Here is an 18,914-nt window from a genome sequence, read left to right as displayed (position 1 = left end):
TAAACCAATTGACCGTCTCATTAGAGCACTGACTGTCCTTACACCCACACAGCCTCACACACCAAGCGCAGCCCGAAAGGTAACATTTAGGGACGCATGGACGCGCAGCCAAAGTCCAAACACACCTCGGTGTGAAACAAAACTTTGGAGGGGATACTGAGGCTGGCTACCAATCCAGGGAACTAAACATACGGTGACGTCTTTCGTCTCTCTGCCCAGTTTGTGTGTGACTATAAGTACAACCTGATGTGTATGAGGCCATCACAAAGACTGAACTGGATTGTAATAGATGAGAGGGACCACTTCTAGAATTGTTAACTTAGATAAGCCAGTGGACTTCTGGTTATAGTGTTAAACATTGACAACAGTGTTCAACAATTTTGATGCTATCAGACGGAAATATAGATATATATATCGATTCATTTAAAAACATTTTCGGCTTTGTTTTCCTTTTCTGAGGAAATCTGACTGTCTACAGCGATGATACATCAAACACATAGCGTTCACGGACGGTCACTATTGCTGGTTTTAACTATTTACTTGTCTCTCATTCTTCTGTTGAGCAATGGATCCTCAGAAGCTTCTGTTTACCATCAAAAAGGTAGGAGCTATCTCTTTGACTCTTTCTCTCTCTCTCTCTCTCTCTCTCTCACACACACACACACTCACTTTGTTCAAAATCTGTTTTGTTCTGTTGTGTTTCACCTTTGTCGCGTCAGCTCTGCGACTGCTCCTTTATTGCAGTTTCTCCCCGGTGAGCATAAATCAACGCTTACAGAATGACTTATGGAACCTTTAGCTATTAAACTGCTCTCATCCCCTGACCGAGAACTGCATCCTATCCGTGACCTTGCAGCAGCTCCCTGGGGCTCTTCAGAGCAGATCAGTACATTCCTATTGATCGCCTTCACAAGGTGACAGGCATGGCCCATGAGGATGGTTCCTATACTGCCTCCAGGAATAGGAGGACAAGCCAGCGTGGATGCTAGATTTAGTCTCTAATGTGCTGACCTCTTACTGCAGCGTTTCATGTGCCCTGGTACAAACTCCGACATTTATAGTCCCAGAGGAGTAGCGAGAGGAAAGGAAGGAGATTTCTCTATTTAACTTTCATTCCTTCACGTTTCTTTCCACAGGCATCTGCTCACATAAAGACAAGTATTACAAACCAGGAGATACTTTCCGCCGAGGTTGTGACAAATGTTACTGTCATGAGTTGGGTTTCTTCTGCTTTGCGTAAGTAGAATGTTCCATTCATTGTTATTCCTCTCCTCTATCTTTTAACAAATCATTCCAGGAAGAAAGCTTTCTAACCATGATATTCCTCCATACATACAGGCCAATGAAGCCCACATCCTGGCCCAAGAAGTGCCGTCGTGTGAGGACAGAATGTGGTTATGCGGTCGTTTACAAGGAAAACCCGCAGGTGGAGTGCAGAGCGTACAGCTGGATAGGATGACATGCTTGAATACAGGACTTGATTATTTAGTATATACAGCAAATACCAGTCTAACTACAGCTTTTCTTGCACAGTGATGTCTTGTATTGTCCATTTTCAGATATACTGTATACATAACATGCTTTGTAATAAGATGACAGTGACAAATCAGATCCCAAACTGATGCTTATTTTCCTACTGGGACGATGGAGTATGCCTTTTCTAATGCTCAGATTGGCATTATTTTTGGTAATAATTCAAACGTTGAGTCAGAAAAGGTTACACCTGCAATGTACAGTATGTAGCATGATCGCTCCTTTTGTATTCATATTCATCTGCTGATTGAAAGTGGTAGCAGGAGAAACTTTAATTATGTTCTTTTCCACGATGATCACGTCTTATGATCTGAAATTCACATTCTGAAGGCTTTGATACAGAATAAAATGATTTTTTTTTACTTTATTATCTGAGTCTTCATATTTATCTGCATGGTGCAATAAAGTAAAAAGGAAAGAATGGATGGAATGGATGGAAAACAATGCAATTAAATAATCTATTGTGTCCCACAATTTAAACATTCATGTTTCCCTCTATGCTTTCGTACAATATTGCTGATTTATACTATGAAATAACTCAGTAGACTAAAAGTGCTTGGAAAGTTTTTATATATTACAGGAATCTGGACCACAACAAAAATAAAGTGTTTCATGAAAACATGAAACACAGAACACAGAAAGAAAATCAAAATCAAAAAAGGGTGGATGAAAATGCTAGACTTGTAGCATGTAGAACCAGGCAAACAGTCTACTATCATATCATAAAGCACCATGTGTGAAACTGCACCCCTCTTATCAGCCGAAATCACAGCGTGGCTCTGCAAAAGAGCGGCAGTGTGTCTTGCTCTCTTCATCAGAGAAAGAGACAGATATGTCCAAATAAATCTGTACGAGTGATCGCCTTCTTTCTGAGAGTTTTTTCAGTGCACTTCTACAGTATCATCTCAAGCTCACAGATTGAAATGACGGCATGGAGGCTTCAGGTTGTCAGGCAGGTCAGCCAGGGGTGGCAGAGGCACTGAGCGGCAGAGGCTCTGCTCTCTGGATGATAAGCTAACATGTGAAGGAGAAAGTCTGAGAAAAGTGAGGCCTCCTCCAGCAGAAAGTGGTATTTCTCCACCAGGATGTCATAAAGGCTCCAGCACCTCAGGGGTCCCACACGAAGCAGGTCACCTGCATGACACAAGGAGGCCCACAGCTTGTGTTAGATATTAATATATTTAGCTCAAGCTATTTGTGTGTCTTCTTCTACTGAACCTTGTGCGTGTGTGTGGGTGTAATAATTTCACTGGCATTTACACTAGAATAACTTTATTCTGCTTCAGTTTCATGCCAAGGATCAGCACTGATATAGTTCACCTTTTTTGTACTTTTTTCAATACATGAAACAAATAGTATTTCATGCAGATTACTGATGGATTTTTGGAAAGACCTTCACCTCTTTTTTGCAAGAAAAGATATAAATTCACCTCAGCTGTGCAGCAAGTTCTCTTAATGGGGCCATCGATGACTCAAAAGTAATGGGTCATGAATTTGAATTACAACTTAGATTTTCTTACTCATTAATCTAATCATTGATAAAGGGTTAACCCTGATAAAGGGTTAATATATTAATTGATTAAATCACATCCTGGCTTTGAAAATGAAGCTATATAATCAATTTCAGAATTAAATACCACCCAAGCCCCCAAACCCCAAGCTGGTCCTTTCTGTGTTTGGATGCAGAGGAAACATTTCTCCAGAGAAGTTAGGAATCATTTAAACAATGCATTAGAACAATGCATATTTGAAATAAAACCTTAAAAACAGATTTGAAATATCGATCAATAAGGGAATTGTCTTACTCACCCCTGCGATTGAAGTACTCTGCAGAGAATTTACCAGAGAAGGCAACATCTGGTGGGATTTTACCAAGTAGCTCCATGATCTGTGCTATGTGGTCTGAAGTGGATCAATTCAAACAATTGTGAGGACACGTACATATACCGTACGATACAGTATGTCTGACAATAGCTGTGGGTGAGGACATGCTGTACCTTCCTCCAGGGAAAGGTTGTCTCTTGCTTTTGGTCCAAACAATGAGTCGCCGGTGACCAACTCAAAAGCCTAGAGGTGAAAACAAGGGAAAAGTGAACTTGTGATCCAATTCTGGCTTACAAGTACCACCTCATAACTACATTGGTATGTGGGGTAGTTTAATGAGGTGTCATGCTCTTCTCCTTTCAAGAAAAAGATATGTTCATGTGGACCATTACCCATGGGATCTTAGAAGAAGAAATGTGGAGATGCATGAAGCTGGAAAAGGATTCAAATGATGATCCTCAAGAATGCTTGTGCTGTGGTATCATGTATCATGCTGTCGTCATCATGTGGTTCATCCCTTACCATGCAGGCCACACTCCAGATGTCTGCAGGTGGGCCGTACTCAGATCCCAATAAAACCTCCAGAGAGCGATACTGACGGGTCTGGATCTCCTCACAGAAATGCTTGTACTGCACAGGAGGAAAGAGAGAGGGAGCAGACAGAGTTTCTACAAAATAATCTTTTGGTGTACAAAGGTCATCGATTAGGGGTTAAAAACAGTTTTGTCTTTAGAGAATGTTAGTTTACATGAATCAGAAAAAAACAGTTGAAGTGTGTGAATTTTAATGGATTTCTCTATATAGACTGCAATGGATAAAAGAAAAGCAAAAAACAGGGAAAGAGACTGACCACCCAGCAGGAGCTGCCCAAGTCAGCAATCTTCACTTGAATGTCTTTTAAACTGTGTGGGTCCAACTGCTCTCCTGAAAGATACAGCAACAAAATATGTATTATTTTAAGGTCCAATATAAAGAAATTATATTTGCACAAACTGGCTGACAATGGCAGTAAAAATCCTTTTTGTGAGTTGGTCTTTATTGTGTAGAAACACACAATGTTCAGCATATATAGAAATAAAAAAACAAACTCTGCCTCTGGACTCCTTCTCATTCAGCGCAGAGGAGGGACTGCTGCCCCCAAGTGGCAGTTTGTGTGATTGCTCCTCCATACAAAGCATTATATTTTCTGGCTTGATGTCAGCGTGGATGATTTTACACCGAGAGTGCAGGTGGTCAAGGCCCTCGAGAACCTAAACGAGAAATAAACATGTACATGAGCTTGGGAGCCTGAAAATTATAAATCTTGATGAAACATGGTCTTCATAATTTACTTTACCTGAGTAAGAATTTGTTTGACCCATAGCCTGGACAGTTCTGGATTCCCAAAGTACAGCTGGAAGCTCCTCAGGTCAGGCCCCAACAGCTCCAGGACCAGGCACATATCTAACCAACAGGCATTAAGAACTATTTCTATATATACTATATGTTTGTTTTATGAATAAGAAGAAGACTTTATTATCATTGTATTTTCACACAATGCTGCACCACAAATTGCCCTTGGAGGACAAACACATTAAATGTACATTCAGTTATTTAACAATGCTGATGTGTTTCAATGGGATTTGGAGATACACACACATTATATGCCATCAACTCTAGGTGTGTTTGAATAAATGGCGTCTGACAAAAGGATACGGACCCCGTTGACCCCAGCCAGTTGGAACTCATCTAACAGCTGAACTATCCTTTGACTGGAGGGATGTCGTGTTTTAGGACCAGTGGCCTGATGAGAGAGAAACAAGAAGATACTGTGAAGAGGGAAAAGGAAAAAGAAAAAAAACAAGGATGGCAAATGGAGACAAGGGGGTGAAGTTGTATCCATTTTGACAAACCATATAAAATAACAGTGTTATACATTTAAGACATCAACTTATACTGAATTATCAAGACGGGCATGTTATCTTTTTTTTGTTATGGGTCAAACATAATCAGCTCATCCAGACAGGCTGTATACATTAGCTATAAATTCAAACACATACTGTATGTTTTTCTTTATGGGATAGAGGTGCAGTATATTCTGTGTGTTTATGTATCCATTTATATAAAGAAAACAAAGCATTATGGGACAGAAGGAGCAACTCAGAGAGGAGGAAGAGCAAATAAGTCACTAACACATCGTAGGAGTGCCAGTTCATCCTGTCCTGCCTGGGCGAATCCAGCTCCACTCTTTAGCACCTTCACAGCAACACGCCGACCCAGCCTGCACACACACACACACACACACACACACACACACACACACACACACACACACACACACACACACACACACACACACACACACACACATCAACTCCACTGACACTGCAGGACATGGCAGTCTTGCTCTCTGTTGTGAAACCATCAATAATTAATAGACTTTTATACCATAGAGTTGTTCATTTTGTAGTTATTTCAAAGAAATGCAGCACTGGTATCATGTAATAAATCATGTATGTAATGAAATGTATTTAATTGATCATAATCTTATAATGAGATGATATAAAACCTGTATATGTTTTTTACACAGGACATGTTGACTAAGTGGCTTTCAAACTGTGTTACACATTGCACAGATGACTATGAAACTTGAAACTATTTCAATTGATGGAAATTCTAACTGTAAACTTGTGGTGGTTGGTTTCATATCCATACCTGATATGTTAAGTCATTTGATTCTGTTGTGTATTGTATTTGTTTTGCTACACTTTGCAATTTAAAAACAATGCAATACACATAGTCCATGAAAAAAAAGGCATTGCATTTTTGAACAGTAGTTTTCAAAATTAACTCCCAGTCCAGAATCTAAATTTATTAAACAATATAATAATAATAAAAAAAAAGTTAACCCTAACCCAGATTAATTTATTGTTTGCCTGGCGCTTCATGGTTTGAATTCCACTGCAGTACAGCTGTGGGGAAGGGAGTAACATAAGAAATGTATGAACCTGATGTAGTCCCCCCCAACCAATTGAACCCATCAAACAATGATGTATTTTGTATTATCAAACCTACCTGAGGTCTTGACAGAGCCAGACAGTGGAGAAATAGCCCCAACCCTGCTTAGAGACCACCTTATACCTCCTGTTGAGGGTGTCACCAATCTGGACCGGGTGATATCCACCTGAGGAAAGAAACACACTGGAATAGTACACTGAGAAATGAAAGGATGATTGCAATATTCTTTAAATTAATTTCTAAAGTCATCTTTTATTAATTTTATGAATAGTCATATGATCAAATATATTCAATATATCATAAATTACTTAAAATCAAATATTACAGACCGTACAATAATGAAATTATACACAAGCTAAAAGACTACAATGCAAACTATTTTTACTGGATAAATGTTTCATCCGGCGGTCCCAGAAGACTGAAAATCTGTCACCAGAGCTATTTCTGAATCCCTCCAAGCTACAACACATCTGTAGTGAGTAATACAGTTAAATCTGCCACTGGGACATGAAAAACGATGATGCCTAAGCCCGTGTCTGTTCCCATTCAATCATAATGACATAGATCTCCTCGACATCATCAGAGATCTTGAAATTGAATCTCGACTTCCATTAAAACGGAACATGATATGAGCAGGTAGGTGATTTATGACTGTGCCAAGCTGGTTTCAGGAGATACATGCAGAGACTGTCAAAGAAAGTAGGTAAAGATGGAAGAAGAAGGAACGACCGAGGTCAGAATAGTGTGTTAGCGAAAGATACTCGCCTGCGACGAGATGAGAAGTGAGAGATGCGAGGGATGAGTGTGAGAAGCATGTCTTTGCAATTGCAGGTCACAGGCCAGTATGTGTTGAGAGTGTGTTCTGCAATTGGATTCTATCACAGAGGTTAAGCCTCATCCAGACTAGTTAGATCAAACAGCTGCTCTTACGATGGTCAGAGCAGTGTTCACAAGGTGACGGATCAAATGAAGGCTCACACTTGACCTTATTCTGTCACTTGAAAACGCTTTCCGGTTCATCCCCTGTTGATTCGCTGTAAATACAGTCACTTAAGGATAAATGTGGTACTGCGACCCCTCATGGTAAAATCTGTGTCACAGCTGCCCAGCTGCTACATGCAATTCATACAGCTGTGACTGTAATGTAAAGTTTAATAAAAAAGGGCCTATAGTATTGTGTCTATGTCCCCACATTCAAAAATAAAGGCAAAATCTGAGCACACTGATGCAAGGAAAGTCTGCATTGTTGCTGCTTGCACTTGGAGAAGTTCAATGGCACAAACTCAGATGAAAGAATTAATCACAACACTCTGGCATACCATAGCAGTATTCCCTGGGGTCTTCACAGTCCCGGTTGTCCTTGGGATCCAGCTGCTCGTGGCATCCTAGCGCTTCTAAACTATGAGACGACCCAGCTTTACTCCTGTAACACAAGTACACATGTGAGGGTGCATCTACATAGACACAAACACACAGGCATATGAAAGCAATGAGATCACAATAACAGCATATATTCATGCTTTACTGCACCAACTGTGTAAGAGTGTGTGCGCGTGTGCATGTGTCTTGTGTGTGTGTTTGTCAGTGGTGAGTTGCTGGGGGCAGCCGAGAAGAGAGTTGCACTACTTTTAGAATTTCCCATAGACGGAAACTTGTTCCACTGCCTGAAGGCTAAGAGTGGAGGACATCGGAAGTTGCACTATTTACGACAGCTGTAAATCATTTCACAATATGTTTGTGCGATGTGATATCAGTTTGGTCAAGTAATACATTAAGAAAATAAATTGTAGACATATGAGCTGCACATTCTCATTATGCACCCGAACATTGACAGTGTTCTATATGTAAACTGTATTCATGCAATTAAGAGGGATGATGAAGTGCAATTTGACTCTGTAGTAAAACTGTCTAAAGCCTATAAACTACTATGTAGGTCAGTTCCATGATAGCCTAAAATCATGCTGCCTTGCTTTCTGTACTGGTCATGAAAAATTTATCATTTTACTTCAAGCAAGACTACAAAGTTGCATTGAAAGTAAATGCAATATTTGCATGACATTGAGGGAATCCAGCAAAACAATAACAAAAAAGGAACCTTCCTACCAGTTCTCTGTGAAAATTCATAATGTTTCAGCATTGTCAGGTGAGTAACTTAATGCAATGATTTATGCACTTAAATCATAAACAAAGATGAAACAAAGTGCTCTACTCACGCATGATGAGCAGCTGTGTATTCCAAACAGGGACTCCTTTGCATTGTGGTTCAGCAGATGCTGCCTGCAGAGCAATAATAAGGAGAGTTTCACGAGAGCTGGTGTCTTGTAGAAAAATGGCAGAAATTGGTATGTCCGCAGAAATCAAAGTTTTATCATTAAGAGTAATATGGTGATAGCAGGGTGAGTCTGCAGCAGTGTAGTACCTTCAACGTGAGCGGTTTGGAGGCAGGGTGCGTATCCAGTAAATCTCAGGACACTGGGAATGGCAGCAGCAGTAGTCAGCAGGGTCTAAACATGGAAACCCCCCTACAGCCTCCTAACTCACTGCCTGTCAGGCCTTACCTGTTAACACACAGGTCTATTTTCTTTACTCACACCACGTCTGAGCCTCTCTCTCACTCTCTGAGCTCTCCGTCTCTACCGAGTCCTCGATGTCTCAATCTCTGTCACTGTAAGGGAGTGCTGATCAGAGGTTGAGAGCGAAGAGAGTGTTATAGTGGAGAGGAATGTCGCGTGAGGGCAACAGGCAGAGCAAAGAGGGGGGAGGGAGAAGGTGACAGCTGTTGATCTTTTTTTCTGGGTGTTTGACCTTAGTGTAAAGGATTGCTAAAACTGCTGTGTGAATTGGATCCCCATTCCAACATGATACACAGTGTCACACTAAAGCCATGAGAGTCAAGGTCAGACAAAGGGGGAGAGATCCATTCCGCTCCCACAATCATTAAAGTGTTCATTAGTGAGGCACATTGAGCTCAGCGCCTCTGTGCAGATCCCAGGTGGGAATTCAGAAAATGGTTACAGTGTGTAGATCTGCAGTCTGCAGATATACATCTGTGGTTTGATAGATTATTTATAAATGTTATTAAGAAATAATTAAATATATGTATTATTCAAACATACCAAGTGTTAATGAACTCGAGGTTGGCAGAACCACAATAGACACGTGCACGTTTTGCGTTTGGCATTCATCACTATGTCTCAGCTTGTGTAGGTGCGCGTGTGTGTGTATGTGTCTGCAAGCATTCATGTGCACTTGATGGCACATGGACACTTTCCATAGTCAGATTTTCTGCTTTCTGTTGCCAACACTGTGCTGTTAATACTCCGTCTTTGACACAGCAACCTGATGACATGGCTGTTACCGCCAAGCCATTGAACGGGATAGAGAGAGAGATGGGAGGTGAAAGAAAAAATTGTGAGAGTGAACGTGTGTGTGTGTGTGTGTATGTGTGCTTTGCTTTCAGATATCAAGGCCTAGCGTGAATGACAGACTACATGTTGTCGCTCTTTATCGGGGCGCTTCTATTCAAAGCCCAGACAACCATATACTGTACATATATATGTATACTTTCCATTACAGGCATATACTGTAGTGTAAGAGTAAATATACATTCATCCTCTGAATTAATTTGGACTAAACCTAAAGGGTGGAGCATGTCCCAGGGAAGAACAAATTAATTTGATGCTGACTTTTATATAATGACAAATAAACCAAGTTCTATCATCATCAGAGCATTACTATAATTAAAACCATTTCTTCTTCTCTTCTCCTTAGGGCAGCCGAGCAGTGCATGGCTGCTGGTTTACATTACTTGTACTGTAGTGTAGGTATTAAATAAAAACAATGCTTGGAACCGATTTAAAATGCCTCACAACATTGCAAGTTATATTGTGATCATTCATTGTTCAACCAACTCTGTACCTAGTCACAATGCAATAGAACAGGACAAACCTGAACCTAAGTGAGAGAAGTAAGTGTATGTGTATCAAGTTATCATCACACTTATTTTCAGATTCAAGTGTGTTAGATCATGTCGTCTTGTACTCTGTATGCCCTGCCATTCTTCCTGCATTGTACTGTATCCTATACTGTACTGTGTCCAGCCTTAAGCTATAAAGCTGCTGGTTGTTACTATTTTCTACTTTCAGTGAGCTGTAAAGAAGCACTTATAGTGTGAAATGCTGCAATTTATAATATTTATCATGCCATGTATGGGTCATCATCACATGCCATCATCTGATTGCTGCATTCATACATTATTGAAAGCTGCAAATGCTGTTTTCAGCGTGGCTGGACTTGAGTTGAAGAGTTGGTCACTGACCTGGAAGGAAGAACGATAACGTCAAGGCTCAATGACTACGGTTCATATGCACACGCATGTATACATATTTATATATACACATGCCAAAACATGCGCGCACACTCACCCCGACCTTTAGTTTGGCTTATCTGGGCCGACCCTTTCCCCTACCAAAGATTGAAACGTGACCTGAATTCATTTGCTGTGATACTGCTGCTAAATTAAAACAGCAGAGCGATGCTGTGTCCACTCTAACCGCTGAACACACTCAAACGGTTTGAAAGGGTGGCAGTTGTCACCTCATAAATGGCAGATGAGAAGGCAACGTATCGTTATTTGCATGATTCTTATAATAACTTCTGTCTAGTCTTACCTAACTCCCATATCTTTTCATTGCATTTGAATCCTCCTCAATCAAGTTGTCAAAGCCTCAGCTGGAGACACATGCATAGTAAACCAGTTGTGTGTGTGACAGGTTTTCCATAGTCCCCAATTTATGGGCCACTGAAAGAGAAGATGGAATTTCAGCCTGGCTGTTTGATGACATTAAGCAGTAAATTTGTTATCTGATAACGAATCAGCGCACCATCAGTGTCAACAAAGGAAAATGGACTGTTTACTGGTAAATAAATATTATTACCTGTGACATAACTTTGTAGACACCTCTCTTTATCACTGGTTGATACTTGTGATAAGGCAACGCCACCAACAGGTGGGACAGTACTGTTTCAAACCAGACAATCTACAAAATGAGCACTGCATTCAACAGCTGACTGAAAGAAAACAGACCAATCACGTGGGTTTCATCCAACAGTAGAGCTTCTAATCTTGTTTGCTCCATTTGGGCCTTGTTTCTCTTAAGCATGTTTGAATGACCACCAGAGATTTAAAGATTTTAAAGTCAGTCAATGGAGCAAATTACGGTTCCATCTTGTGAAGGAAGTTACAAACTCAAAAGGACAAAGGACACTTACAGTACTGTGGGCGGTCAACAGGAGGCAAGATAGCACACTTATTGTGGGCAGTAAAACACAATTGCCACTAGATAGAGTAATTGCACACGGTAATGGAAAATTCTAAACTATTGTTATATTGTTTATATTATATTATCAGAAATATGTTGAGTAAACGGTTAGTAAAGTCAATATATGGTTCGATGTTATTTTGAAACGTCTTTGGATTGGTGAGCATAGTTCATAAAATGTTCAGGTTTCATGGCAAAATAAAATCAGACTTAAGTTCACATTGGGACCACTTTATTGCATCACATCAAGTTGCTGTTAGGTTTATCCTATCAGTTGATTAGAGAAAACTAAAGTCATGATTCCTAAAGAACAGTATGTATGTACAGGAAAATAGTAAAACATTGGAACAGAGGCTTTGCATACACAAGTAAGCCACAAATACTAAGGTTCATGGCAAAGAATGATGTTAACAGTTTTTACTGTACAAGGTCACTGCTTGCAAAAATGTTACACAATCAAAACATCCTCACTTCTTAATGCAAAAAGAGATTGAAATAATGTCAACTTCTAGGGTTTCAGTTACACTACAGGTCACCAAATCCAATTCTCAGTTTTTGTCTATATACAATTTAAGTGGCCCATATCTGATACATGTTTACACAGACCTGAAACAACCTGCACGCACAAACCAGGGTTCATTTTCAGAGATGGAGGTAAACAAAACAGCCCAATGGACACAAGTGAGACAGAAATGATTACTGTCTATTATTACACTAGCCATTTTATGAAGCACTTTTAAAGGCCTGCAATGACTAATATTTTAAGGCAGAGAAGTAGGGTTAGTGCACTTGCTGTAGCTTGTGCAGCAGTGTTCATTTCTGTGCGGCCGAAGAAGAAGACCGTCACATTATCACATGCAAGCAAGTCGGAATAGCAAAGGACAGTCCAATCTGTGTGCTGACATGACAGTCGCATTGGCAGATTTCCATTACTTATCAGGTGTCTGTGTAGGAGTATGGTCTAAAAGGGATCTGTGTGCTGTTTATATGTTCAAAATGCAAAATGCATCCAAAGTGCCACATGTGAGTCCATAGAAATCACCCATGAAATGACAAAGGTTTGTATTTGAGCCCCAGAAATGTTTAGGCAGGACTTTCTTCTTCATTTCATTGGTGAAGTGCAAATGGCACTGTCGTTTCATGAGAAAGATGCATCAAGATATTGCTTGGCGTCATCATGAAAATATCCATTTTGTGGCACAGAACTGAATTAATACATACATTCCGCCTTGCCCCCCAAAGGAAATGGAACTGGGTCACGTTGACCTGGGGATGTAAAGACAGCTGATTGAATTTGATTTTGCCTCAGACAGTCTGGTATCACACAACAAATGTGAGAGCAGTTAAGATAATCAAAATAGACACCAAAAGTGTGTTTGATGATTTCAAATCGAGGACACCTGGGGTTCATAACCATTGATTTGTATCAACAAGATAGGCAATAAAATAAATAAATAATAAATTAAATTGGATAAAAACTACAACTAACAATAAAATATCACATATGGCATCAGAAAGCAAGTGGTAAGATAGGAACATCTGTCTCATGATCACGACGACTGTAGCTTAAATCTTTAGAGATATGCGAGAAAAGAAAGTTCTCAAGCACCAAAATCCAATTTAACATCGCATAAATGCCAAATAAGCTTCAAATAAGGCCGTGTTCGTTTTCGGAATGGTTTTGTATTTACAAACTGTATTTGTTTAGTAAGAAAATTAATGAGAAATAGAGTCCGCTCTGACGGGTGCCCACTAGAGGAAGCTGTTTCTCCAATGAACTTCCGCCTGAAAGCGATAAGAATAGTAAAACTAACAGATGTAAAATGTGACACCACTGCAGTCATGTGACCGCAAGAATGTCAGGCAGTGAAGGAGGAGCAAACATGACTCTTAAGGAAATAAATTAATGAATTAATAAATAGTCAAATAATAATTTTTTATTTTATTTTAAATAGAGTGGACTTCATAATTTACTGATTGATATTTGAAGCAAAAAAAAAATTTTATTAGTATTTTACTGATGGAAAAATAAGTTCTGCTAAGAGAGTAAAATATAGAGCATGTGGGATTTACTGCTTACTTACTATGCAATTATTTTTATTTCTCAATTCACTTGACCACACCGATTGATTTATTTCTTAAAAAGTCAGGATTTATCCTCCATAAGCATTAATGAGTGTAGAGTTGAATAATGCTACATGTTTGACCAGCTTTGATGCATTTAGGATATTTTACAATTATGGTTTTTGGTATTGGGACGGATTGCTTTGTGACTCAGTTCTAGGCACTGTAGACACACTGTACTTTTGGCAAAAAGTCAATATCAGCATTTGCAGAATGTTATATTTGGAAAAGGGACATTCGCTGACACGACAGGTCACTATAAAAGGATCACAAGTTCAGAGAGCATTCATGTGCTGGGTCATCAACGCAATAAAATCAATGCATAAAACACATATACATATGAAACACTGCTGTTCAGTTTAAACTAAGATGAAGGCAATATCTAATTACAGTAAACTGACAACCAGTGAAGAAAAGAGCTCCTGGAAATCAAACACTTACTCTTTCGCTTCAATATAATAAGACTTAAATGAATGATTTAAGGGAGCAAAAGCAGAGTTAACAGTGATGAGTATTCAGGCCTCCACAGCACATAGACAGCATAAGTATCCATCTCCACCTAAAGTAAGACGTGTAAAAAGATTTCCACTCCTTTTCCCTTCTCTTCCTCTTTCACCGTTTTCCCATCCAGCACTCGTCTGTACTATCCATCCCTCAGCTAAAGACCAATAAGCGTAGCCGTACTTGGTGCAGGAATGTTGTGTGTAATCTTCAAGAGCTAGAAGACAAATGAAATCGGGGCCTCCCTTTAGTTTGAAATAAGTGGGAAATCCTGCTGTGAAAAGTCCACAGAAAAGTTGTAGGGAAGCTTTTGTCCTACGATGTGCTTGATTTCACATTTTCTCTCTGTTTTCCCCTCTAAGATCAGAGTCCTCTCTCTGCTGATATTAGACCTGTGAGTCTTACTTTCTTGGAGACAGGAAACATGGCCAATGTCAGAAATCTTCCTGACATTGCTTCTCCCTTCAGCCAATGAGTCTGTTGCCATGACAGCAAAATGTCGCATTAAGTACCACAGTAAGTACCGACATCCAAACTTCACATTTGCCCTACAAGAAACCTTTTGGTAAATCACTGTTTTGTTTCCCAAGAGCCAAGGCCATTTCTCGGTTTTGTCCTCTCTGAAGGTCAAATACATCCGGTCTTTGGGGTCATAGGTCAGTGACTTTGTTTTCTACAGCAGCAGCAATTTGTTGAAGCCTGTAGCCCAGCTGCATCTTCTGGGCGGTGGGGTCCTCTTCCAAAGCTGTGATAATCTACCAGGAGAGAGGTTTAGAAGTTAGAAATAATCATATCATCACACCTGAATGCTGCTTGGTGGACAGCGTGTGTCAGCTCTTCCTGTCCAGGTTTCAGGTGCCGGAACCCATTTACCACAGACATGTAGTCTGTATGAAAAATAATGTTTTATAAAAGATTTTAATGTTTTATTTCTAGCAAAGTCTTTTTTTTCTACAACCTGTGATACAATATTTATAGCACTGCATTCTTTAGTACAGCTGTCTCAGGATTGAATGGTTTTGCGCATGCAGCCGAGAGTAGAAATGCATTTTAACACAACAGAAATCCATCTAACATGTTAATTCACTTACTTGATCATAATATTTGTTGATGTACTTGTACAGCTCATGAAGGGCCACGAGGCAGTTGACCTCTGCGGCATAATTCTGTATTGAAACATTGAGAAAAGGACAGTGAAGATGCGTTACATTAGGAAATTACAGACAGAGGACCCGCATATCTCACATCATTCACCATGTATTGTCTAAAAGGAAAATGGGAAAACACAAATGGGTCACATACTCGGGAGAGTTCTGCTAAAGCAGAGTTCATTTCCTGGTCACTGGCAGAGATGGTCTGACGGATGTCTGTGTAGTACCTGGAGAGAGGACCAAAGAGAGAAGAGGGAGATGAATTTTAAAGTCCTTGATAGCAGATATTCATTCTATTATTTTCTATGATGCTCTCATCTTACAACTCCTACATATAGAATCTGGAATTTAATTATGTATGTGCTGTAAATTGAATGAAAAGTTTTTCCCATGAGCGCAAGATGGATTTATAACTAACTGGAGTCAAACTAATTTTGTTTAATGATTTGAAATGATTATTCATTACGTGAATCCGGATATATTACTAATTATACATAATACACAACCAATCATGAACAATCATAGAATATGATACGATTTGTCATGTTAAACAACTTCTAATCTCATCTTCTAATTTCATAGGTGGTTCATGCGTACAGCAAAAATGTTTAGCACTAGTAATATCACTTTAAATAGGATCACACACATAACCTCATTGGTGGATATAACTATCGTGTGTATTTCTCTGTTTACAATAATAATTTGATGGATATGCACATATGCAAGTATTATTATCTTTGAGTAAATGATGTCCGTGAGTGCAGACTGCTGTTAGAGTTAAAGTGCTTTGCATTTCGAGGGTCAAACAGAATGAAACTATAGTTTGTCAGTGCCAGAGAATGATAGTAAACTTCATTTACACAGTAATGTTGCACAAATAATCATAAATAGATAAAGAGGATATGTATGGCTGCACATCTAGTTGCAGCCATCATTTATCATTGAAATAAGAGCAATATGACTTCAATAAAACAGGCCTATTTGTTACATAAGTTTTTTGCTTTGTTGACCTCTAATATATCACTGGTGTAATCTGCTGGGTTTAATGTGCAGCAGACAGTGGTAAGTGTAGCAGTCTGCTTTCAGACCATCCATGCATGGACGCCTTGCAGGCTCAGTCTGGCACTGACAGATTGTTTTAGGCCCCCCCCCCCACCCTTCTCTGCTTTCCAGAGTGGTTTTAATGCCCGGGGTCACCGGGGGAACTGGCTGCCATATTTTTACCTCTCCACCATCTGTTTGTAGCGCGGGATGTCTCTGGCATACAACAACTTGTTGATGGGAGAGTCCTGAGCAAGGGAGACAAATGGAATACATGTGTTCTCAATAGCACAAGAAATGGGCAGAAATAAAACTCAGCTGATTTGATTTGACTAAGCATTCAGAACAACACACAGCTTGTGGGCTCATTTTGGTGCGATCTTCGGTTTTACATGCATTATAAAACCTGATCTAGATCAATGACTAGCAAAGATCTCACAGGACATTTGATTTGGCAATGACAATCTGTACAGCATTCATTATGTGGATGTATGATTCCTGCTGGCTCACCCGTCCCAGTTTGTGGTCGGCAATGGTGCAGGAATCCATAAAGGTCTGAGCGATGACGGACAGGACAGCATCCACATGATCCGAGGTCTGAACGTCAAAGATGAACTGTGGATTCTTCAGGATATTGATCCAGAACCGCAGCGGCAAACTGCAGACAAGGGAATGGACACACAAATACAATGCTGAGACTCAATAAATACAATAATATGCCAAGTATTGTATGTAGGATTTTCTGACACCCTCTTTCTGTAACCAATATCCTTCTATTACATGGTAACATAAGCTTTTAGACTGAGACAAACAAATTAAATAATCGCACAAGGATTTATTTTCCAAAGCATCCAATTACAACCATGGGGAATTCCATAAAGTTCTGGGAGTAAAAGTACTGGTGTACTATTGGTTTCTTACCTTGACAAATATATTTTGTTTTCAGGGCCTTTCTGGGTCGAGTCAAACAAAGTCAAGAGATATTATACTGTACCATGGTCTGTTGTGTTGTCTGTTTGTTTTGCTTCGGTATGATGCTGATGCCCGGGATTCTTAAAACTTAAAGTACATCTATAACTTTTCTCACATGGCAACCCAGCAGAACTTGGCCTGTGACCCATTCTGAATTCCGAGCCACAGTTTGAAGGAAAGGTACAAGACATGACGTCCAAACATGACGTCCAAACATGACAACATTTTGGGAGGATTTTGCTGGCCAGTTACCTGTTTGTCTTCCAGATGTGAATGGTCTCGGGGTCTGCGATGTTGTGCTGCAGCGCTTGCTCATCCAGCAAGTCGAAAAAGTATTTGACAGCCAGAGGAACGGGACGACTGGTGCTCAGGATCGCAGTGAATAAATCATCCACAAACTTCTGCAGTGTGCCCTGAGAGAGACCAGAGTAAGTGAGGTAGACGGGTAAATACACCATCAGGCTTGCATTATACAGTATAACTACTCAACATGAAAATATTGTTTAAATATTCTGCAGACGTACAAAAAGACATGAAACATTGACGGTTTGAAGTTTACAGGCATTGTGGACATAGTTGAGGCCTCTATGTTATACAAGTTATTAGCATAATATGTACTGAAATTCCAAACAGAAGGGGTAAAGGCTTAATAATTAGCATCTAGGTTTCAAACGAAACCTAAAAATGTGGTTTAAACCATTAGTTTTTATGATGGATCCTAAAAAAGTCAAAATCTGGCCTACTGGTCACGTTTTACCAACGTCTAAGCTTGATAAAGAGTAATAAAGAGTCCTATAAAGCAAATTTGGAAAAAGATAAAAAGAACATTTAAATAGTTACTACATTCCACATTGTATAACACTGTGTTCATAAAAAGAATCAAGAAGGCTTGTCTGCCATGTTCGTACCATCTGACCAGAGGGGCTTACTGGCTGTGGAATTACTTTATACTCTTTTCACTTTTTAATACTGTGCGGTCTGTGTTTCCATCCTAGACCATCTCCAGGGAGGATATCTGCATTCACCTGAATTCAAGATGCTGTGTGCACTTTCTGCATGAGTTTAAGGAAAGAATGTGGTTTTGTGTGTGTGGCGAGGTTTGTGTATAAATGAAAAACCATCTCAAAGTGGAGAGTGCAAGCATTAGTGCTGAGTGCCATCCACATCACATCTGTTACCTTCATGGAGAGCAGTCGTGTGAGGTAGATCTCAGGGATGGCCTTGGCTCTCTCACCTCCCCTCTCCCTCATACTTCCTCTCCTGTGTTTGGGCAGCTCGGCCTCCTCGTTGGCTTTCACCAAATGCCAAAGCCTCACGCCACCTTCATCCCCGTCATCCAGCATAGGGGTCTCTGTGAAGAGAACAGCAACAGCTAGAAAACTGAGAATCTCACTCATTGTCTCATCCAAATCTATACACCACCATCAAACAGTGAACTCAGTGAACTCTG

At 39.9% G+C, this 18,914-nt stretch overlaps 2 protein-coding genes across 4 annotated transcripts in view; both read right to left on the bottom strand.

Annotated features, from left to right (window-relative positions):
* Positions 1-2,473: 2,473 nt before the first annotated feature.
* On the bottom strand, positions 2,474-8,611 carry LOC143007790 (SRSF protein kinase 3). The gene is given in 12 exon segments (XM_076159243.1): positions 2,474-2,667; positions 3,343-3,435; positions 3,531-3,600; positions 3,880-3,987; positions 4,208-4,281; positions 4,442-4,607; positions 4,694-4,800; positions 5,053-5,140; positions 5,530-5,617; positions 6,412-6,520; positions 7,674-7,777; positions 8,568-8,611. Coding segments are annotated over 12 exon segments (1,245 nt in total).
* A 3,279-nt stretch (positions 8,612-11,890) lies between these two features.
* Positions 11,891-18,914, bottom strand: part of plxnb1a (plexin b1a) — a 51,728-nt gene continuing 44,704 nt past the window's right edge. For all 3 annotated transcript variants that reach the window (XM_076159362.1, XM_076159364.1, XM_076159363.1), the window contains 7 exons: positions 18,643-18,815; positions 17,717-17,877; positions 17,003-17,150; positions 16,676-16,740; positions 15,603-15,678; positions 15,392-15,466; positions 11,891-15,055 (listed from right to left, as the gene is read on the bottom strand). In XM_076159362.1, the coding sequence (XP_076015477.1) occupies positions 14,951-15,055; positions 15,392-15,466; positions 15,603-15,678; positions 16,676-16,740; positions 17,003-17,150; positions 17,717-17,877; positions 18,643-18,815 (803 nt within the window). In that variant the 3' untranslated portion in view covers positions 11,891-14,950. The remainder of the gene's footprint in view (positions 15,056-15,391; positions 15,467-15,602; positions 15,679-16,675; positions 16,741-17,002; positions 17,151-17,716; positions 17,878-18,642; positions 18,816-18,914) is intronic.

Source organism: Genypterus blacodes, unplaced genomic scaffold (assembly GCF_046128005.1).
Source record: "Genypterus blacodes isolate CSIRO-AG114 ecotype Tasmania unplaced genomic scaffold, CSIRO-AGI_Gbla_v1 ptg000094l_1, whole genome shotgun sequence".
NCBI classification, from domain to species: Eukaryota; Metazoa; Chordata; class Actinopteri; order Ophidiiformes; family Ophidiidae; genus Genypterus; species Genypterus blacodes.
Note: the sequence above shows the minus strand (reverse complement) of the source record. Positions and strands in the feature narration are given on the sequence as shown.